This window comes from Biomphalaria glabrata, chromosome 4 (assembly GCF_947242115.1).
Source record: "Biomphalaria glabrata chromosome 4, xgBioGlab47.1, whole genome shotgun sequence".
Taxonomy (NCBI): Eukaryota; Metazoa; Mollusca; class Gastropoda; family Planorbidae; genus Biomphalaria; species Biomphalaria glabrata.
Window position 1 is genome coordinate 21369739 of NC_074714.1, and position 22175 is coordinate 21391913.

General features: G+C 36.8%; 1 protein-coding gene across 2 annotated transcripts in view; it reads right to left on the reverse strand.

Moving 5' to 3' along the window:
* Positions 1-218: 218 nt before the first annotated feature.
* Positions 219-22175, reverse strand: part of LOC106063077 (uncharacterized) — a 77029-nt gene continuing 55072 nt past the window's right edge. The window contains exons 3-5 of one of the 2 annotated variants that reach the window (XM_013221396.2): positions 10711-10812; positions 8272-8378; positions 220-7092 (exon numbers count right to left, since the gene is read on the reverse strand). In XM_013221396.2, coding sequence (XP_013076850.2) covers positions 6892-7092; positions 8272-8378; positions 10711-10812 — 410 coding nt within the window. In that variant the 3' untranslated portion in view covers positions 220-6891. Of the gene's footprint in view, positions 7093-8271; positions 8379-10710; positions 10813-22175 lie in introns of both variants that reach the window. The other variant, XM_056027290.1, reaches the window with a different exon arrangement.

The following is a 22175-nucleotide window of genomic DNA, read 5'->3' on the forward strand; positions in this document are numbered from 1 at the left end:
AAGAAAATATATTAGTCGTAATTAAATAATATTTTTAATAATATTTTTAAATAATTGTGTAGAGAACTAAGTCGCTCGCTAATCTAACAATTAACTATAAAATCATCTTTTTTATAAGTACTTGAACAGCTAAGTGGCTAGAGCGTCGGCTTTCCATTGTGGAGTCTCTTTCGAATTCAGCACAGACCCTTCCCCCCCCCCCTGACACCTCACTGGTCACAAGAGTGCTCGGACTAGAACGCACTGAGCATGCTGTAAGTATGAAAGTTGCGCAAAACAAAGAAAATTAATAAAAAGATTACCAGTAGCACAATTAGCCATAGATCTATTAAAAATTAATTATATGATTGATTAAAAATAAATAATGGATGCAATTTTACTCAATATTAACTTTTTAAAAATGTATTTTCATATTTTACTTATTTATATAAATACTGTACCAATTAGAAACAGATTTTTATCAATGGCAGGAAAAACAATTTTTTTTGGCCTTATTTACAAGTCTACAGGAAGTCTAATAAATCACAAATAACGTCACCTGGTAACAAGCAAAAGTCCTTTTCTGGTTAATTAAAACATTTATTAAAAACATTACAAAAGTATATCACACTAGAGACAAGTAGATAAACACCACAAAGGTTGTGTGTGAGTGTGTGTGTAAAAGGGCGGGTAGGAGGATGAACAAATGACCTCTGGAGAATCACGTGGTGTCCTCAAGAGAAGCGCGCACACTTTAACTCTCTAAACTGTATACGGTTTTTGATCAAGACGGCAGACCTTTAATTTACAGCATTTTAATTTTATTTTTTTGTTGGCTTTGTAAAGATTCTTGAAATCGTTTCCCCCAATAGTACGTTTCTCCTCCTTATTTTCTGATACGTCTGCATCACCTGACTTATTAGTGGGTTGACCAAAGCAGACATTTTTATACAATTTTGTCTTAGAGGGCCGAGAACATTCAGAGGTAGCCAGTGCTTTATCTCCCTTCCCCCGCCACCTCCCCCGCGTCAACACTCCCAGACGCGAATCACACTTGTAGTTTGACTTATTGGTTAGTCTTTTACACTATCTACGTCTTATTAGTTACTACTACACACTCCTCAAAGGTCTACTCTTTGGTCACAGCCTCGTCCCAGACCGCTTGCAGTGTGTTAGACACATAGCCTATCGGAGTAATGAAGTGTTTGTTTCTCTTGACATTGTCAATGTCCAGAATCCATTGGTTAATAAGCCCCACAAGGTCATTATTTCCACACGAGAGTTTGACGATGTCAGAAGTCCCGAGGCAGAGTAATTATTGTATCAGGGGCGGACTGGCTATATGGGCAAACGGGCAAATGCCCGGTGGGCCGGTACCAAATGGGCCGGTCTGGTCAGGACCAAAGCAAAAAAAATTCAATGCAAACAACTTAAAAAAAAAAAAAGTGACAGCAACAAGACACAAAGGCCCGAATATGTTTTCTTTTTTTTTTTTTTTTTAAATTATTATTACAATTAATTTTGTTTGAAATTCAACAAGAATATAACTTTAAGAATATAACTGTACGTATTATCATTTGTAAAACGTTAGACCGTACTTTCTGCTATGCATGAGCGGCATGGCCTTCAACACTACTTTGATGTCTTCGAGACTGTGTTTGGCCTGATCATTTTGCTGGTCGGCATGGGTCTTTGATGGCACTCCTATTTTTGTTTTGCTCCTTCCCTCACCCGTTTTTTCCATGAAAGTTAACGAAAAAGAGGGATGGGAAAGGATAAGTAAGAAAACATTGATATAACGCGGCAAAACACATAAAAACAGCCGCGAAATTGCAAACCACCCAACTTATTCATAGCTCAATATGGGTATAAAGTTCTACTTTCTGCGATTTGAAAAGAAGAAGTAGGTTTCTTGTTGTTTATTTGTAATAACATAGATCTAAAGATACTACACTTACAACTTACACAAAAAAGTAATTATTTAATTAAAACATAAATCTAGATCTAAATCAATTTTATACCGTTGTGATTAACGGCAAACTTATGCTTAGTATAAAGTCAATGATGATGAAAATTATTAAAATAATTACAATAATTTATATAGCGCTGTCACATCCGATATTTAATGAAAGGAGATTTAGAATCATTTATATTTTAAATAATAGATCTATATTCATATACAAATCTCGTTTTTTGAGAATGTACTAGGACGAAGCAAGAGCTTTTCACATTTAGAAGTAGGCCTACCTCTCTAACCGTTCTGCTTTCTCTTATCTTTTAAAGGAATATATATAGTTCGTCCATCGTAGTTCGATTATGACCACTTTGTCATCCAGGGGGCTGAGGGCCTTGCACTGGGGTTTTATGTCTCCTCGTGTGGCTGGTGAGACCTATGTGAGCCCGGAATGTTCGGCCGCACACTAGGCAGGTTATTCCAGATGGAGCTAGTGTCATTGGCCTTGCTTTTCTTCTCTGGCGTTTTTTTCTTCTGCCAGCTTTGTTCTCTTTTCCTCATCAACCTGTGCGCCGGTTTTCACAGCGCGACGTCATGATGCTCTGTCATGTGCCTCCCAGGTGGATGGGTCTATGCTGAACGCCTTCAGAGAAGCTTTGAGGGTGTCCCTGACGCGTTTTCTTTGACCACCTTAAGAGCGCTTTCCTTCACTTAGTTGGCTATACAAGAGTCGTTTAGGGATGCGGTGGTCTTCCATTCTGTAGACGTGACCTGCCCATCGCAGCTGGGACTGTATCAGGGTGTGGATGCTTTGCAGACCCGCTCTTTGAAGGACTTCAGTATCTGTTATTTTGTCTTGCCATTTGCCATTCAGTATTTTTTCACAGACATGTCAGGTGGAAGTGATTCAGTTTCTATGCATGTTAACTGTACACTATCCATGTTTCTGAGGCATAGAGCAATGTAGGGAGGATGACGGCTCGATAGACCCCTAGTTTTGTATTTGTTGTGATACCACTTTAAATAAATGGGTTGTCAGGCAGGAAAACCAATGATTTAGCATATTTTAAGTCACAGATCAACATGCATGACTAGATTGACACGTGAAATGCGTAGGACCTAATTATTTTTTTTTTGAAGAAACGTCTGTAATCTATAAGTAATACCAAAAAGTTTGAAACTCATTAAGGCTGCTATTGTAGTGTTTATAGTTTTCAGACTACATACATGTAGATCTATAAATAGAATACATTATGTAAGCCTACGAAAGCATACATCCAGTTTTCGATGCGTTATCAAACTTTATATGTTTTGAATAGAATTAGGCTTACACCTATGATAAAACACATGGGTGTAGCCGAGAGGGGAGGAATTCAAACCATCACTGGCCTCAGATCTCATTGTCTGAAAGGGAAACTTTACCTACTGCCCCAGTACAGCCAACTTTAGCAAATTACAGTCACCAAATTTCACGAGCGTAGCCAAAAGTGGTTTTGTGGTTCCCCCTCCCCCCTTTTCCAATACAAAATAAAGCATTTTACCATTTTCTACCAGTCGCTGGACTCCAGTGAACAGAAGATTTAGTTTTTGATTTTTTTAGCGGAAGAGTAGTAGGCTAATTGCACTGTAGATACCTCAGAATATGCATTTTTTAAAGCTTAAAAAAATGAAAAAAATGACTCCACTGGGGGGAGCTTACGGCGCTCCCCCAGACTACCTAGCTGTAGCTGTCCCTTGGCAATGTGTACTACCTTTCACTAATTATAGGAAGAGAGTATTCTAGAGTAGAAAAAAAGTTTAAAAGAATGAAAGATAAGAATGTAATGAAGATTAATTACACACATATATATATATAAATTGCGGAGGGGGCTTAACCCCCCCCCCCATACCGAAAATATATGACATGCCAATTGTGGGCCGGTTTATATGGTAATGCCCGGGCCGATTTTGATACCCAATCCGCCCCTGTATTGTATTAACCAACATTCGCTAGCTTCAATCTTACGACAGTTGCTCATTGATACGAGTCTAGTCTGGCTAGTTGTTTCAGATAATTTCTTATAAATGTAGTACACGTTCCCATTAGTTTTAGTAAATAATAACAAATAATAAAGTAAATCTTAACAATGAAACAAGAAACATTCTAGTACTTATAGATAACGAGGATGACTTCTATAAAACATTCTAGTACTTATAGATAACGAGGATGACTTCTATAAAACATTCTAGTACTTATAGATAGCGAGGATGACTTCTATAAAACATTCTAGTACTTATAGATAACGAGGATGACTTCTATAAAACATTCTAGTACTTATAGATAGCGAGGATGACTTCTATAAAACATTCTAGTACTTATAGATAACGAGGATGACTTCTATAAAACATTCTAGTACTTAAAGATAGCGAGGATGACTTCTATAAAACATTCTAGTACTTATAGATAGCGAGGATGACTTCTATAAAACATTCTAGTACTTATAGATAACGAGGATGACTTCTATAAAACATTCTAGTACTTATAGATAACGAGGATGACTTCTATAAAACATTCTAGTACTTAAAGATAGCGAGGATGACTTCTATAAAACATTCTAGTACTTATAGATAGCGAGGATGACTTCTATAAAACATTCTAGTACTTATAGATAACGAGGATGACTTCTATAAAACATTCTAGTACTTATAGATAGCGAGGATGACTTCTATAAAACATTCTAGTACTTATAGATAGCGAGGATGACTTCTATGAAGTATGAAGTACGTCACGTGGGCTGTAACTAGATGGAACTGTAGTAGAAGTGGGTTCAAGAGAGAAACGAGATTGTTCTACTGATTGTCAAGTTTTGAAATCCTATTGGCATCATTTCACTTACTGTCTTTGCCCACAACCATTTATCAATGTCTTTCTTTTAGCGCACTCCCCCCCCCCCCCCGATGTAAATCCGCTTTTAATTTTGAGCTCTTGTTCTGTCCCATTTAGATCATACAAAGGTCAAACGGCCTGGGTTTTCTGTCTGTTCACACATTTGACTCCCAAAGGGCTTTAAAGACATTAAGCACGCCCAAAAAAAGTAACAATATTATTTTGATTGTATCCGAATTGAAGAATGCGGGGACTTCATGTTATAATTAATTTCACAGCGCTAATATTTCCACAATAGTATGTGTGTTTGGTTCCGCACTGCCAAGGAAAACATATTTCCCGAATATTAAAGAACAAATTTAATTAACAAACAAGTATTACTTATCACACATTTATATTTATATATATATATATATATATATATATATATATATATATATATATATATATATATATATATATATATCATGGGCGTAGCCATGATTTTTTTCGGGGGTTGGTTTTGGGGGGAATTTTTTCTCCCCCCCCCCCGCCATATATATATATATATTTATGCATATGTGTGTGTGTGTTAACAATTAATCTTTATTACATTCTTTCGGCAGACGTTTATTGTACTCTAGAATAGGTTCTTCCTGGAAATAGTGGAAAAATTGTAGACTACCGGCCCCTGGCTAGAAAAGGGGTCTGGGGGAGTCCCCAGCGCGGGGAGAAGCCCCGCCGCCAAACACTATTTCCGGTATTAAAAGCCAACAAAATACATATACTGAGGTATCTACATGCATTATCCTGCTATTAAAAAGTTTTATTTCAAAAACTTAATGGGCTATTCTTACTGACTTAGACCCTCCCGCGCCGTTCAGCGCATTGGGCGGAAATCTGATTCCACATAATTCTGTCACTGGCAATGTCTGAAGCCTCTTCCCATCTGCTCTGAGGTCCTCCACGAAAGTGTGGCGTGAATTTGTACTAGAATCTCCCTGTCTGCGCTTTCCTCGTAATTATGTGTAGGCTAATTCATTTTGTCGGAGAACATCTCCCATAAATCCTTTTTCTACGCTCTGTCACAACCTTACTAAGTGGTTGACTTCCATTTCGGCATAGGATTTCCTTGTTTGAGACCCGATCTCTATAACTGACTCCTAAAATCCGTCTTAGCCATCTTTGTTGAGTCATATTTAGTCTTTTTTAATTTCGGCCGATGAATATTCACTGCACGTTATTAATGGAGCCCCTCCAGTGATAGAAATTTGTAACCTCTCTTGATTAGCGCTCTTGAAATTAGATGACTGTAGTTTGATTTATATTTTATATCGAAAAGGGAAGTTTTATCGTCAAAATCATCTGTTGGGGGGTTTTAAACTAAAAAATCTCTGTAGTTTTTTTTTTTTTTTCAAAGTAAAAAAAACCCTTAGTTACGCTCATAGAAATTAGCAAATTTAGTTTGCTTTAGAATAATATTGAAGAGAGAAGTTTTCAGCCTCAAAACTCTCTGTAAGAGGGATTTAAAACTCAAAACCATCTGGAGAGGTTTTAAACTTTTTTAAAAAAGCCCTATAGAGTAGAGGGGTTCAAACTCAAAACCCCTCTCGGCTTGGCTTCGCTCATAGAATTTTAATGTGTAAATTCCCCTTTTGAAGAGGTATTTTTTAGCTTCAAACCCCGCTGAAGGGGGGTAAAGTCAAAACCCCCTTTGGCTACGCTCATATAATTTTGAGTGTGTAATTTGCTTTTTTTATATTGAAGAGGTATAAAGGTATTTTTCTTAGCTTCAACCCCGCTTAAAGGGGGGGGGATTTAAACTCAAAACCCCCTTGGCTGCGCTGGTGCAAGTGATGGTTAAGTATTAAAATCTCTCTCGGCTACGCCCATGATATATATATATATATATATATATATATATATATATATAGGCCTATTATGTTGTCAAAATCTCTAGATTCTAGATGTAAAATATGTTTTATTATTTATTGGAGTTTTGATCTGTAGGTCTATAAAACAGAGCAAGTCTATGTTAAGCTACAAAATATCAAGAACCCAATGCCCCGATCTAGATCTATTAGATTAGAAATATACATTCTACATTTTAAAACTACGATTCCTTATGTCGACACACCAAAACCGGAACGTGCGAATGGTGCAGGATATAGTCCGACACGGAGCCAATCAGAGTTCTCCTCACGGTGCCTAGACCACGTGACCCTGTCACTATGCAATGCACTTTGTGTTCTTGTGCCGCTTGAATAATGGCGGCGCCTGGCTCCCCTGTAAGTCGAAGTAGCTTCCCTCTAACCTGTAGCAAAGAAAAGATTCATTTTACTGAGTTACAATGTATAACTTTACACACAAAAAACAACAATACATCGGCTAATAAGTTTATCGCCAATTTGTTTCAACTGGGTAAATGAACCAGCGTTTCTCAACCTGGGGATTGATTCAAAAGTTGTTTTTTTTTTTAGGAAGACTTTTTAATAGGCATACTTCTCCGCTAATTCAATTCTATAGTCTTTTTTTTTTTTTTTTGACGTTGGATTGGTTGAATTTCTCCCTAGATCCAACCCGTTACATCTTGTTTCTGTCCAAAGCAGGCCGCTACAAAAAGAATTGATTAAAGATGATCATGCGACGATCTATCACATTAATGACATGTATGCACTGCTACATGTGCCTCAAGGTTTCTCACACATAAGTATCGAACTTTTCAGCCTCTTTCTTTTTTTTTTATTTTTGACAACCCTCTTTTAACTATAATGAAGTCTTCGCAAGAGACAAGAGTAGGATACTGTAGAGTGCATTCCTAAAGCTCAGACAGGGTGATGGGGCTAAACTCAGACCCAACAGGGTGGTCTTACCTTGGTACCCCAGGCCTCCACCTGACTAACGAGGACGTGAATGCAACTTGATTTTGTTCGTTTAATGTGGCTTTAAAGCAAATGTTGAGAACCTTGAAGTAAGCTATATGGGTTTTAATTCCTCTGACAATCTTCTGCCTCAGAACATATACCCGCAGCTAACACTTCAGAAACACTAAAAACACTTTGAAACAGAACATCATTTTGATAGTTTACATACAGTAATTAAGAAAAAAACAAAACTAGCCTACGTGGAGTGGGTGCAAGATGGTATCCAGATGTGCGAATGCCACGTGGCATCAAGACCGCAGCATCTAACCATTTATTCAGATTTACAAATAAAGCAGTGGTACCAAACCTATGGCCCGCGGGTCATATCCGGACAAAGAAGTGGTGCTTTCCGGCCCTCCGAAACTTGCCTTCGAGATATGCTGAAGCCGCCGAGGATATCTCTTGGAACTTTTTGTCTGATGAGACCAGTGAGACGCGTGTTGGAAAATGTAAATGGCTCACGAAAACGTTAGGCTGCACTGACATAAAGAAATGGGAGTTGAAACGACACAATTGTATTCGATTCAATATGGCCGCCACCACATCTAATGTGTACATCCACAACGTACCCCTGCTTGGGTCAGCTTCCCTTTAATCTGGGCCACAATCTTGTTCACCTCTTCTTCCTCTTGCTGGATAATCCTGGACATGGATGAGTGGTCAGATGTGATGACCGCTGAACAAGAAAGAAAGAAATAATTGTTTCATAAAAACAACAAAACAAGCAATTCAACATGAACATCCCTAGTGAAATTCTAATATTCATGAAAAACATAAAACAAAGCATTAGGATTTATTAAATGCACTTTCTATCGACATTATAGTTGTAAAATAAACATAGGTAACAAGTGATTTATTAAACAAGTAAAGAGATTTCTTATACAGGTTCCTTTTAGCCCTTAGGTGCTTGTAAGAATAGAATACTGTATCCTAGTTAGATCACCAAATATTATGATTTGTATATATTTGATGTAAACCCAAACTTCGAAATATTAAAAGTCCGTAGTCTAGACTAAAATACTAGATCTAGTTAGAGGTAGCGTATTTATATTGTGTATTGAAAAACTGTATACAAGCATTATATACATATGTATATTGTTGCAAACTAATTACAGTCCAGTTAATGACTTCTACATAAGTCGGTGATCAAAATGTACATCAAAGTCTATATTTAGTTATTTAACTCATTACTGAATACAAAGAAACATTTGAGGCGAAGCGTGCGTGAAATAGACCAAATTTAATTTTTAAAAAAAATCAAAATTTCTAACTGTTGAACCAGAGTTTTCATTGCCTCAAAGATATATATAAACTGTCAAATTTCAAGGACAATCGTTAGAGCCATTTTCGAAATCCATGTTCACCCATCCTGTACCCATAAAGAGTTGCAAGCTAGTAAGAGGAACTATAATGGGGCATAACTTATAAATACAGAATGAAAATCTTAGATCCAATGCTCAGAAAGTCTCTACAGTTCTCGGTCTCTTTGCTTAAATAAAAAACAAAAAAAAAAAAACAAAAAAAAATAAATAAATAGCCGTCCGGTCAAAGAAGTGATATCGGGTAAGCTATGCAAATTTGACTTAGATTAGCATCAAAATACTGTTCTAAATCTATACAACTTTCTCAACGATTTCTCAACAAGTGTCCACAAATTGAGCCAAGGCGTAGAAAGTTACTTCGTGTAGCTAACGTAATGTTTTTAGTCTTGTGATTAGTACATAGATAATTAGGATGGCACGATGAGATCTCACGAGTTTTCATTTCAAACTACACCATCAACACTAAGGTCATTGCTACAAAGTGTGTGGGGGACAGGGACCTGCGTTCCCTGAGGTTTGAGGTTTGAATCTTAATTTTAAAGTAATTCGGTTACTGTAAGCAACTTCGGAATATTGGGCAAAACGCCCAGCCCTCTCCTCCCCCCTTTTTTTTTCACCCTAAACGTTGGTTGAACACGTTTTTTTTACGTAGGTTTGTATCCAGATGTGGACAAAAAATAATTTGAAAAAAATAAAACCAAATTTTATAGGCGATAAATTGTGTAAGACTAAATCTAAACTTTTTTAGCAAAAAAAAAAAATAAAATTGGGATTAAATTCTATTTAAGAATACACTACCCATAAATATATGTATATTACGAGATCTTTGGCGTGTTATTATTATATGTTTTGTATGGAGATAAATTCGTGCGTGCATGCAAGGATTGCATGCATTGAATTATGCATTGAATTATGAACAACTTGGATCCTAATATGTTTTCTGTAAATTGATGGATAGCAGAAGACGCGACCAAGGCGTTATTATGACAAAGATAGGACATGAGAATATGCAGTTTTTAAAGGGAACTAATAAATCTGAAAGCACAGCACGGTGGTAGTACTTGGAAGGGGGAAATTGCTCTATCTTTATAATTGTTTCATAAACGTTCATTTTCAATATCTAAATTGACAGTGGAAATTTTGAAAAGATATGTTGGCCTCGCGGCCGGCCTTACGAATTGCGAGACCCAATTTAATGGATGCTTGCAAGGCCCTTCTTATTTTTGTTTCACAATAACAACTAGTACTATTAATTAGATCGTAATATTGACATTTATCATACAACATGCCTTGGAAGCAACTCAAACGCAATAAGTGCCAGTTGGTTATATAAAAAGTACGTCGATAGTAAAATACACCAAATATGTAAACCCTTTAAGTCCTACAACTTCAAAAGCTTGTGACATGAGTCAAGACTAATAGTGATACGTAAATTATCTTACAAGAGTTTAGTGTCCATACTGCCTTCTTTTTATTGTCATACTAATTTTTTTTGTGTTCAATTTCCCCTAAATGTTTCTTCACGAACATCTAGACCATACTCCCCCTCCCCTCCTTCTCACTTTAAACTCTGTATAGGACGTGAAGCAGTTTGTTTTTTGTCATTACAATTGAGATACCGGATGTGGGCGGAGCTAGCGACGAGTATGTACTTAAAAAAGGAAACAAATTGTACTTGCTCCTCACAAGGCATTAAGTTCTGCACGTGAGAGAATGGCTTGCTGTGATGGTGGCTACTATGAGCTACGATGACCTCGGTATCTGGCGTGTGCATCTGACTCATGTACCCTGGGAATAAGGCAAAGAAAACATTGGATCAAACATGTCATACTGGTCATGAGTGTTTATTTATGAAACTACTAGCCGTGCTGCGCTACGTTTTGCATCCTTCAATGTAATGGCGCTACATTCTCTTTTTTTTTTGGTTTTTTCTCTTAGAAGGTCAAGCTCTATACCCCCCCCCCCACCTGTAACCATTTGTTTGTGTACCTGGTGTATCGCTATATAAAAGAACAATTAGAACACAATGTTTCGTGCAGTCTAGGAAACCAAACGAATGAAAGTTGTCGGTAGAGTTTTACCGAAACAACTCTCCCCCCCCCACACCATTTCTTTTTATTCTTCATCGGAACGGTTCGTATTATAGCACCCTACCCCCACCCCCAGCCACATTTTTTTTTAAATTTTGAAACGCCAGCTTACAAACTGTACTTTTTGTTTTGCCCTGAATTGTTTTCATTTTGATTTCAGTGAAACTTTCGGTCTGCTCCCTCCCCTGTCCATTTTCTTTTGCATCCTCTAATGGAATAACTTTTCCTTTCCCACCAGAACACATTTTGGCCCTTGAATTCTAGTGCTTCTGGTTACTTTTGGCGGAAACGTTTTCTTTCTTTAGCCTTCTTCATTTAAATAGCCAGCAATGCCCAGTGTAGACCTTGGACACACACGCTTCTTAGAAACATCAGATGATGATCAGTTGTTTTAAAAGAAAAAAAAATTCTCGGAAGTACCGCAGTATGATTGTTTTTTTCTCCCAAACAATGATCGGCAACGATCTGTTTTAGCATTCGGTGCAGCAGATGTGAAACAATTCAAACTCTGAAGTAGAGAAATTAAGCTTTTTTTTTGACCCGTAAAAAAATAATTTGTTAAATAACCTATTAATAAGGTACTAAATCCACAGTTTCTACCAAAATAGTTTCAGAACAATATCGTTTCTGTTTTGTAGCTTTTGGTCATGTGGCCCGCGAGACGAGTGTTGAACATTAAAACGGCCCACGGGTTGAACTAGGTTGGGCATCACTGTAATAGACACACTCATACCGTGTTATATTCGGGCAGAAGTGAAGGAAAACAGAGGGAGGTAAAAAGGTGAAATATCGATTGATGCCCATACTTGTTAATGAAGTAAAAATGTTGTCCCTAGTAGATTTTTTCCAGAATGTTTAGTTGTTAGCAGTAAGAAATAAAAGGTTCATGAGTCAAGAGCCATCAATGTGCTGTTTGAACTCGTTTCTGATGCCTCAAAAAAGCATGTTGCAAGTCATTGAAGACCAATTGCCTTTACTCTTCCCCAACTAATGTCAAGAAACCATTACATTCAGAGAAGCTCTAAATACCTCGAATTTCTGAATCCAGTCTTCACCAGGATTCTAAGTTTCGAACCGAAAGCGCTTGACCACTCAGCCACCACGTCCTCTGATCTTGGATAATGAAATCTGATATATTGCTTTTGCCTAAACTAAATTCCGTGCGCCATACCCCACGTGACCCAGTGCTATCAGGACTTTGGAACTTTTGACCACACTGGATAATAGGGCCTACAGCCGTAGAAGCTAAGTTCCACTGGAAGAAATTGCGAGGTATTGGAAGGGGGGGGGGAAAGAAATAAATAAAACAGCTGACTTAGTTCCAATCGACAAAAGACAAATACAAACCAGAAGGATGTGAACAATTTAAGTAGCCTCCCTTTATTCCCCTTTCCTCAAACAAAAACTATTTATTATAACTTTTTGGCCATTTGGCGCGCAAACATTGGCTAAGCCGGATTATTTTGGCCCTGGGCGAAGTTACCTCGCCGACATGTGCTGTGTAAGCTAACATCAGATCATCGATCAAGTGGTGCAATGTGTTTTAGACCCTAATTAACCTATAGGCACAAGCATCTTCTGATAAACATTAAAATTACCTTTTTTTTTAAAGAAAATTTCATCTGAACTCAATGATGCTGTTATATAAATTGTGAAAAAAAAAGCCCCACTATATTAGATTTAATTAGCATTCCAGCGTGTCAACGAAAGAAGCAGGCCCAGTCATCACTACTGCAACATTGAAAAAAGGGGAAATAGTTGGCACGAAGTGTCATGGAATACATAGGGTTAGTATTCATATTCATAGGCAAAGGGAAAACAGCCTACGTAGGTACAATGTAACTTGTTCTGAAAACAAGGGCGTGCTAAAAACTAGTGGTGAAAACAAGAGGAGCTAAAACTATTGATGAAAACAAGAGGAGCTAAAACTATTGATGAAAACAAGAGGAGCTAAAACTATTGATGAAAACAAGAGGAGCTAAAACTATTGATGAAAACAAGAGGTTCTAACGAGCTAGCGGTGAGACTTGAAACTTGTTCTGAAAACAGGTAAACCAGTGGTGAAAACAATATGTCGCGACTAATTCGACTCCAAATGAGAACTGGAATTATTTAATTGAATAAACTCGAGTTGAAGCATAAACAGACACAAACAAATGATTTGAAAACAATGACACATATACATGTACTATATACATTGAATTAACAAAACAATATTCAGAGTACTCAAATAAAATCCAAACTTACAATTTAGTTAACCTAACCCTAATTTTCAAATCTTCATTTCAATAATTAAACGGATAGTCCGCTAGAATATAATTTTCTATAAAATATGTCAAGACTAAAGAGGGGGAAAGATAGAGATTTTTTTTCTTAGCTGGTAGGAACAAAACACCTATTTCCTGCATCTACACAGCAACTATCAGCAGTCTAATCAACTTTGCCATCACCTGCTGGTATGGTAATACTTCACTCTCACAAAGACTTAGACTAAATAGACTAATTAAAAAAGCATCGTATATCACTCAAATACAGCTACCATCTCATGAAGAGCTTTTTCAAGAAAGATGCATTTCCAAAACACTCACGATTCTTAAAGACAACCTGCACCCATTAAAACACTGTTACATGAGATCTGAACGAAGTGGTCGTCTCCTTTCCATTAGGACTAAAACAGAAAGATTTAAAAACTTCTTTATCCCACTATCGGTCAGAGTGTTACAAGATCATCTGTCGTCATCGAGAAGTACATATAAGTCAAACACATAAAGCGCTGGCTGTGAATGTGTATGTGTTTCGTGAGTGAATGTTGTTCGAATTTTTCATCCATATTGTTTTTGTAAAGTAGTTACGCTGAGTTTGTCAATTGTAGTCAAACTGAATTTGCATTTGATTGGATCAATAAAATTGTCTTATCTTATCTTATCTTATCTTCATGTCAATGTCACAGAACACCATATAGTCTAAGTAAAAGTCATCGTCTTCCCAGATATGTGTCACTTAGATTATACTAGTTAAATAATACATGCTATTGTTTGTAATTGTAATGAAATTTTGTCTTTTTTTTCTACCGAAAGTAGCTAATCCACTCTATCTATAGTGCGTAAAAACATCTGGTTATTGATCTATATCAATTCTGTAAAATTAATAGTCTGATTTGTTGATTTATAAAATTTTGTTCTAAATTGTCTAGATTATAATTTTATTAATTAAATCGACTGGACTCGTGTACACATTATATAATATAGTTATATAAGCGAGATTCATGTTTTTTTTTTTTTTTATTTATTTGCAAAATAGCCCACAAAAAATTGAGGAAAAAAAACAACATATGTCCATTATATGAAAGAAATTGTTGAATGTAGTTCTTAAAGCTAATTGTGCCCAGAAATAGCTCAGGAGAGAATGGCAATTCAAATATCAGCAACTCGTGACGTCTTCTAGTTTGTTTATTTGTTTGATTGTTGATTTGTTGGATTTTGGATCATACAAGGAAGATATTGAATTTTAATAGGATTGGAATAATTAGCTTTAATTAGAAAATGTTGAGTAGGTTTCATTGAATCAACTTTTTTTCATACAGATATTGCAATGTCCACTATCACTCTGTCAAAAAGACAATATCAGTCCACTATCATTCTTTTATATAGACACATCCACTATCACTGTCAAGCACATGAGTCCACTATCATTCTATCAAATAGACAGTCCACTATCAATCTATCAAATAGACAGTCCACTATCAATCTATCAAACAGACAGTCCACTATCAATCTATCAAATAGACAGTCCACTATCATTGTATCAAATAGACAGTCCACTATCATTCTATCAAATAGACAGTCCACTATCAATCTATCAAATAGACAGTCCACTATCAATCTATCAAATAGACAGTCCACTATCAATCTATCAAATAGACAGCCCACTATCATTGTATCAAATAGACAGTCCACTATCATTGTATCAAATAGACAGTCCACTATCAATCTATCAAATAGACAGTCCACTATCAATCTATCAAATAGACAGTCCACTATCATTCTATCAAATAGACAGTCCACTATTATTCTATCAAATAGACAGTCCACTATCATTCTATCAAATAGACAGCCCACTATCATTGTATCAAATAGACAGTCCACTATCATTGTATCAAATAGACAGTCCACTATCAATCTATCAAATAGACAGCCCACTATCATTGTATCAAATAGACAGTCCACTATCATTGTATCAAATAGACAGTCCACTATCAATCTATCAAATAGACAGTCCACTATCAATCTATCAAATAGACAGTCCACTATCATTCTATCAAATAGACAGTCCACTATCATTCTTTTATATAGACACATCCACTATCACTGTCAAGCACATGAGTCCACTATCATTCTATCAAATAGACAGTCCACTATCAATCTATCAAATAGACAGTCCACTATCAATCTATCAAATAGACAGTCCACTATCAATCTATCAAATAGACAGTCCACTATCATTGTATCAAATAGACAGTCCACTATCATTCTGTCAAATAGACAGTCCACTATCATTCTATCAAATAGACAGTCCACTATCATTCTGTCAAATAGACAGTCCACTATCAATCTATCAAATAGACAGTCCACTATCATTCTATCAAATAGACAGTCCACTATCATTCTATCAAATAGACAGTCCACTATCATTCTGCTATATAGACTAATTCGGTATCATTCTATCAAATAGACAGTCCACTATCATTCTGCTATATAGACTAATTCGGTATCATTCTATCAAATAGACAGTCCACTATCATTCTATCAAATAGACAGTCCACTATCATTCTGCTATATAGACTAATTCGGTATCATTCTATCAAATAGACAGTCCACTATCATTCTGCTATATAGACTAATTCGGTATCATTCTATCAAATAGACAGTCCACTATCATTCTATCAAATAGACAGTCCACTATCATTCTGCTATATAGACTAATTCGGTATCATTCTATCAAATAGACAGTCCACTATCATTCTGCTATATAGACTAATTCGGTATCATTCTATCAAATAGACAGTCCACTATCATTCTATCAAATAGACAGTCCACTATCATTCTATCAAATAGACAGTCCACTATCATTCTGCTATATAGACTAATTCGGTAACATTCTATCAAATAGACGAGTCCACTATCACTGCCAAACAGACGAGACCAGTCCAATATCATTCTGTCATATAGAAAAGTCCACTATCACTCTCAAACAGACGAGTCCTCTAAAACTCAGTCAAATAGACAAAATAAGTCCACCATCAGTCTGTCAAACCGTGAAAAGACAAGACCTGTCCACAAAGATTATCAGAAGACAAGACTGTGTCCAACAGACTAAACAATAAGATAATCTTTCCTACATTTTAGTTTTATTTATTCCAGTTCCACTTTGATTTCACTTAAACCAAGTCTGCTAGAATGTTACCTCCTCTCGCGTATGCAATCCATTATTCTGCATCGATTGACTAGTTGCATGATTTCATGTTCCTTTTTAATTTTAGCCCCCCCCCCCACCCTCTCACATTGTCGAGCACAACCGAATTATAATAGGCGCTAGCAAACAAAAACAAACAAAAAAACAGAAGCAACATAACTGCAGTTGGAAATCTTTCAACATTGTGTTCTCTGTGTGCCTGCAAGTTAGTATAGGATACAAACCGGTGGTGTAGTGAGCATCTTCTATTAATACACAATTGTAGGACCATGTTTTACTGTACTAGACATGGACGTGAGAATAATGTCTGTTGAGTTCAGCTTGTTGTACTTGTCGTCAGGGAGAAAATGTTTTTTCCAAGTCTCTGGTTAAGAAAGAAATCTAAATTGTTGGTCAGAAATAGGAAATCAAACAAATTACTCTTTAACCAATCACAGACAAGCTTGTTTTTGTCAGACGACGTGCGCTGTAATTTTATATTTGTCTGTACAGCTCCCTCTCTCTCTCTCTCTTTCTTTCTCTCTCTCTCTCTCTCTCTGTGTCCTTTCCTTTTCATTTCTTTTTCTTTATTTTATTTGTTTTCTTTCTTTGACTCGTAGTTTTTTTCTTTCTTCCCTTCATTCCTTCCACCATGTCATTTCCCATTTTCATTTCTTTGTCTTTAAAATATCATTTCTTTTTCTTTTCTTACGCTCCATCTTTTTAAAGGTTTCATTCTTAAACAGCAACAAAACAAAATAGTGTTTATTTAACAATAGTTTTAAATCATTAAATTTTTTTACGTCATTAAGGAAAAACAAGCAAACAAACAAACAAACAAACAAACAGAACTGATTTGAAGCAAACTTCAATGGGAAACATTTTCTTCGTTTCATTAATTACTTAATGATTTTAAAAAATAAGAGAAAGTTTCACACTTCACTGGAGATATTCACTCTAACTAACCAATGTCGAAGACGGTGAATTGAATGTCAATATTGCCAGCTACATTTGAAACAAGTAACATAAAAGCGTGTTTTTTTAAAGGCATTTCCTCCTTCATAAAGTGACGCTATATAAAATCGATTACGTTGCTTTTAATAGCTAATGAATGATAAAGAAATGGAACATTTTAACCCTGTCTCAATCCCCACCCCAACCTCTTCGGAAAAAAAAATCCTGCATACATCTAGTAGACATCTACTCACATTATATACAATTCTAGTTTATAGATCCAGATATGGTAACATTAAAAGACAGTAGTCTAGACTAGTTACTGGGTTCGGTACATATTGTCAAAGTTATGCATCTAAAAATAAAAAGAAGTAATTCTTTCGTAGCAATTAAACAAATTCTTACTCTGTATGTAGTCTTCTAACAAATGTACTAACACAGACTCACATATAAACACAGAAATACACACATACATACATATGATAGATAGATAGATAGATAGATAGATAGATAGATAGATAGATAGATAGATAGATAGATAGATAGATAGATAGATAGATAGATAGATAGATAGATAGATAGATAGATAGATAGAGAGAGAAGGAGAAAGCAATAACGTATCACATGCCAAATGCCTTGAACAGTTTTCCGTACATGTAACTTGCTTTATATAATATATCTGCTGAACATTTATGTTCATTGATGCCCAACCAAATGAATCTGTGACTTCTTAAAGTGAGCACAAGTTTTGAGGGACCATTAAGTACTGGCCAGATATGGCACGCGAGAAGTTTGACCATTCTTGACATTGGCCTTGCATTGATACTCTTCACCTACTCCATGTTACTTCTCATATCAGAGATTCAGCCTGAGAATATCAGACGTTGTCTAGAGTAAGAAAAAAAAAGAATGTACAAGTCGAATTGGTGTTATGGAGGTTGTGTGTGTTTCTACGGTGACGTTGGGAAGATGTTAGCGATTGGTTGTGATTAATGCAAGACATGGGCGTAGCCAGGATTTTTTTCTGGGGGGGGGGGGGGGTAGGGGGTGGATCCCCCCCCCTCGCGAATTTTTTTTCATATGTATTTATGTGTGTGTGTGTAAACATAATCTTTATTACATTCTGACCTTTCATTCTTTTGGAAGACGTTTATTGTGCCCTAGAATAGGTTCTTGCATGAGTTAGTGGAAAAATTGTAGATTCCCTGCCATAATTAGCAATGGGGTCTGGGGGAGCGCCAAGCACTATTTCTGATATTGAAAGCCAACAAAATGCATATTCTGAGGTATCTACAGTGCATTTTCCTGCTATTAAAAAGTTCTATTTCAAAAACCTAATGTGCTATTCTTACTGACTTAGACCCTCCCGCGCTGTTCGAAGCATTTGACGTCAAGCTGTTTCCATAAAAATCTGTCACAGGTAATGTCGGAAGCCTCTTCCCACCTGCCTTGAGGACCTCCATGAATGAGTGGCGTCAAGTAGTACTAGGATATCATTACAATTCTTCTTATGCGTAATTCATTTTGTCGGAGAACATGTCCCGCAAACCTCATGCGTCGCTCTCTCACAATCTTACTAAGGGGTCGACTCCCAGTTCGGCATAGGATTTCCTTGATTTAGACTCGATCTCTATAACTGACTCCTAAAATCTGTCTTAGCCATCTTTGTTGAGCCTCATTTAGTGTTTTTCAATTTCGGCAGATGAATATTCAATGCAGTTTATTAATGGAGCCCTGCCACTGATAAAATGTGTAACCTATCTTGAATACGCTCTTGGAATTAAGTGACTGTTGTTTGCTTTAGATTTTATATCGAAAAGAGAAGTTTTATCGTCAAAATGCTCTTTAGGGGGATCTTAAACTCATAACCATCTGGAGCGGTTTGAAACTTAAAAAAAAAAGCCATCTGTAGAAGAGGGGTTTAAACTCCAAACCTCCGATTGGATTTGCTACGCTCATAGATTTTAGAGTGAGTAATTTGCTTTTATTTATATTGAAGAGGTACTTTTTAGCTTCAAACTCCACTGGAGGGGGAGTTTAAACTCAAAACCCCTTTGACTACACTCATAACATTTTGAGTGTATAATTAGCTTTGTTTTTATTATTAAAGAGGTATTTTTTTTTACCTTCAAACCCAGCTGAAGTGGGGTTTAAACTCAAAACTGAGTCAAAACCCATTTAGCTACGCTCATAACATTTTGAGTGCGTAATTAGCTTTTTTTTATATTGAAGAGGGGGTTTTAAAATCAAAATCTTCCTTAACTGTGCTCTTGGATATAGGGGATTTTCGTTTGCATTTTTTTTTGTTTTATAACAAAAACCCCAGGTAGGGGGTTTAAAACTCAAAACCACTGGTAGGGGGTTTTAAACTCAAACCCCCTGGTAGGGGGTTTTAAATTCAAAACCCCTTTGGTTGTGTTGGGGCAAGTGATGGTTTAGTATTAAAATCTCACCTAAAATAAACAAAAGCAAAGCAAAAAATCAGTCACTAAATTCCGATCCCCTCCGCCCATGATGCAAGATAAGTGGCAGTGTCGTCAGCGGTCTTAGGTAGAGAACGCCAGTCTGAAAGGATGTGTTATTGTGGCGAGTTTGACTTTGTTCAGAATAATATTTTATATTATGTATATTTCTACTAAATTGATTTCATTTTATCTCAAGTTCAATTTGTTTGTATTGTAATCAAAGTTCTATTTAGTTTTGTTCAAAAAATAATTTATTCAAGTTTTATGAGTTATGATCTAATACGCATACAGTGGTTTGGTGGTCTACCAGCAGTTTGGTGCTACAAGTCAATGTCCGTCCACAACAATCGTACATGTCTATTGGTCTCATTAAAAATGGCACTAGTCAGAACCGCCTATAGCAGTTTAGGCATAGGCAAACTAGGCAGCCGTCTAGGGCGTCCGATTGGTGGGGACGTCGCACAAGACTCAAACATTTTTATTTTTTTTTAGAAAAAAAAATAATGCGAAATATGGATCAATTTTGAAAGATAGCAGAACTCTATGCCTCTCTGTCTACTAGCCTAGCTCTAGTTGGACCAAATCTCAAACATAGCAGAACTCTATGACTCTATGTCTACTGGCCTAGCTCTAGTTGGACCAAATCTCAAACATAGCAGAACTCTATGCCTCTCTGTCTACTAGCCTAGCTCTAGTTGGACCAAATCTCAAACATAGCAGAACTCTATGCCTCTCTGTCTACTAGCCTAGTTCTAATTGGACCAAATCTCAAACATAGCAGAACTCTATGCCTCTCTGTCTACTAGCCTAGCTCTAGTTGGACCAAATCTCAAACATAGCAGAACTCTATGCCTCTATGTCTACTAGCCTAGCTCTAGTTGGACCAAATCTCAAACATAGCAGAACTCTATGACTCTATGTCTACTAGCCTAGCTCTAGTTGGACCAAATCTCAAACATAGCAGAACTCTATGGCTCTATGTCTACTAGCCTAGCTCTAGTTGGACCAAATCTCAAACATAGCAGAACTCTATGCCTCTCTGTCTACTAGCCTAGCTCTAGTTGGACCAAATCTCAAACATAGCAGAACTCTATGACTCTATGTCTACTGGCCTAGCTCTAGTTGGACCAAATCTCAAACATAGCAGAACTCTATGCCTCTCTGTCTACTAGCCTAGCTCTAGTTGGACCAAATCTCAAACATAGCAGAACTCTATGACTCTCTGTCTACTGGCCTAGCTCTAGTTGGACCAAATCTCAAACATAGCAGAACTCTATGCCTCTCTGTCTACTAGCCTAGCTCTAGTTGGACCAAATCTCAAACATAGCAGAACTCTATGCCTCTCTGTCTACTGGCCTAGCTCTAGTTGGACCAAATCTCAAACATAGCAGAACTCTATGACTCTCTGTCTACTGGCCTAGCTCTAGTTGGACCAAATCTCAAACATAGCAGAACTCTATGCCTCTCTGTCTACTGGCCTAGCTCTAGTTGGACCAAATCTCAAACATAGCAGAACTCTATGGCTCTATGTCTACTAGCCTAGCTTTAAGTATCTACTATGATTCAAAAATTATTTGAGAATGTTTCAATCTACTTGTCAGACTACATATGTTAGAATACCATTAATACTTATTTCTAGCTTGGTGATTATGAATCGTCCATAAAGCACATTTGTGCTTTAGGCCTATATGAATTTAATTTATTTGTTGATTTCGTATCTTGTCTTATATGATACAGACGTTACTTCAAAAAAGAAGATGATTACGTCCTACGCGTCATGCATTTAATCAGGCATATTAACCAATGACCTAAACTCCGCCAAGTCATTGGTTTTCCTGGCTAGCTCAGGCAACCCATTCCATGCTCTAATAGCGCTAGGGAAGAAGGAGCTTTTGTTCAAATTTGTCCAAGCATATGGAACGGGGAATGCGCCTTTATCTTTGTGATTTAGATATAGAATAAGGGCGGTTTGTAATTCATTGCTTATTTTTCGGTTTTAATTTTTTGCTTTCGATTTCATTTGAGGCCACCATATTCACTTCGCCTAATGCCTCGGTATTCGCTTTGCCTAAGGTCTCCATACTGACCACCTAGGGCCTCGATATTCACTTCGCCTAATGCCTCCATACTGACCACCTCGGACCTCGATATTCACTTCGCCTAGGGCCTCCAACTACCTAAGGCCAGCCCT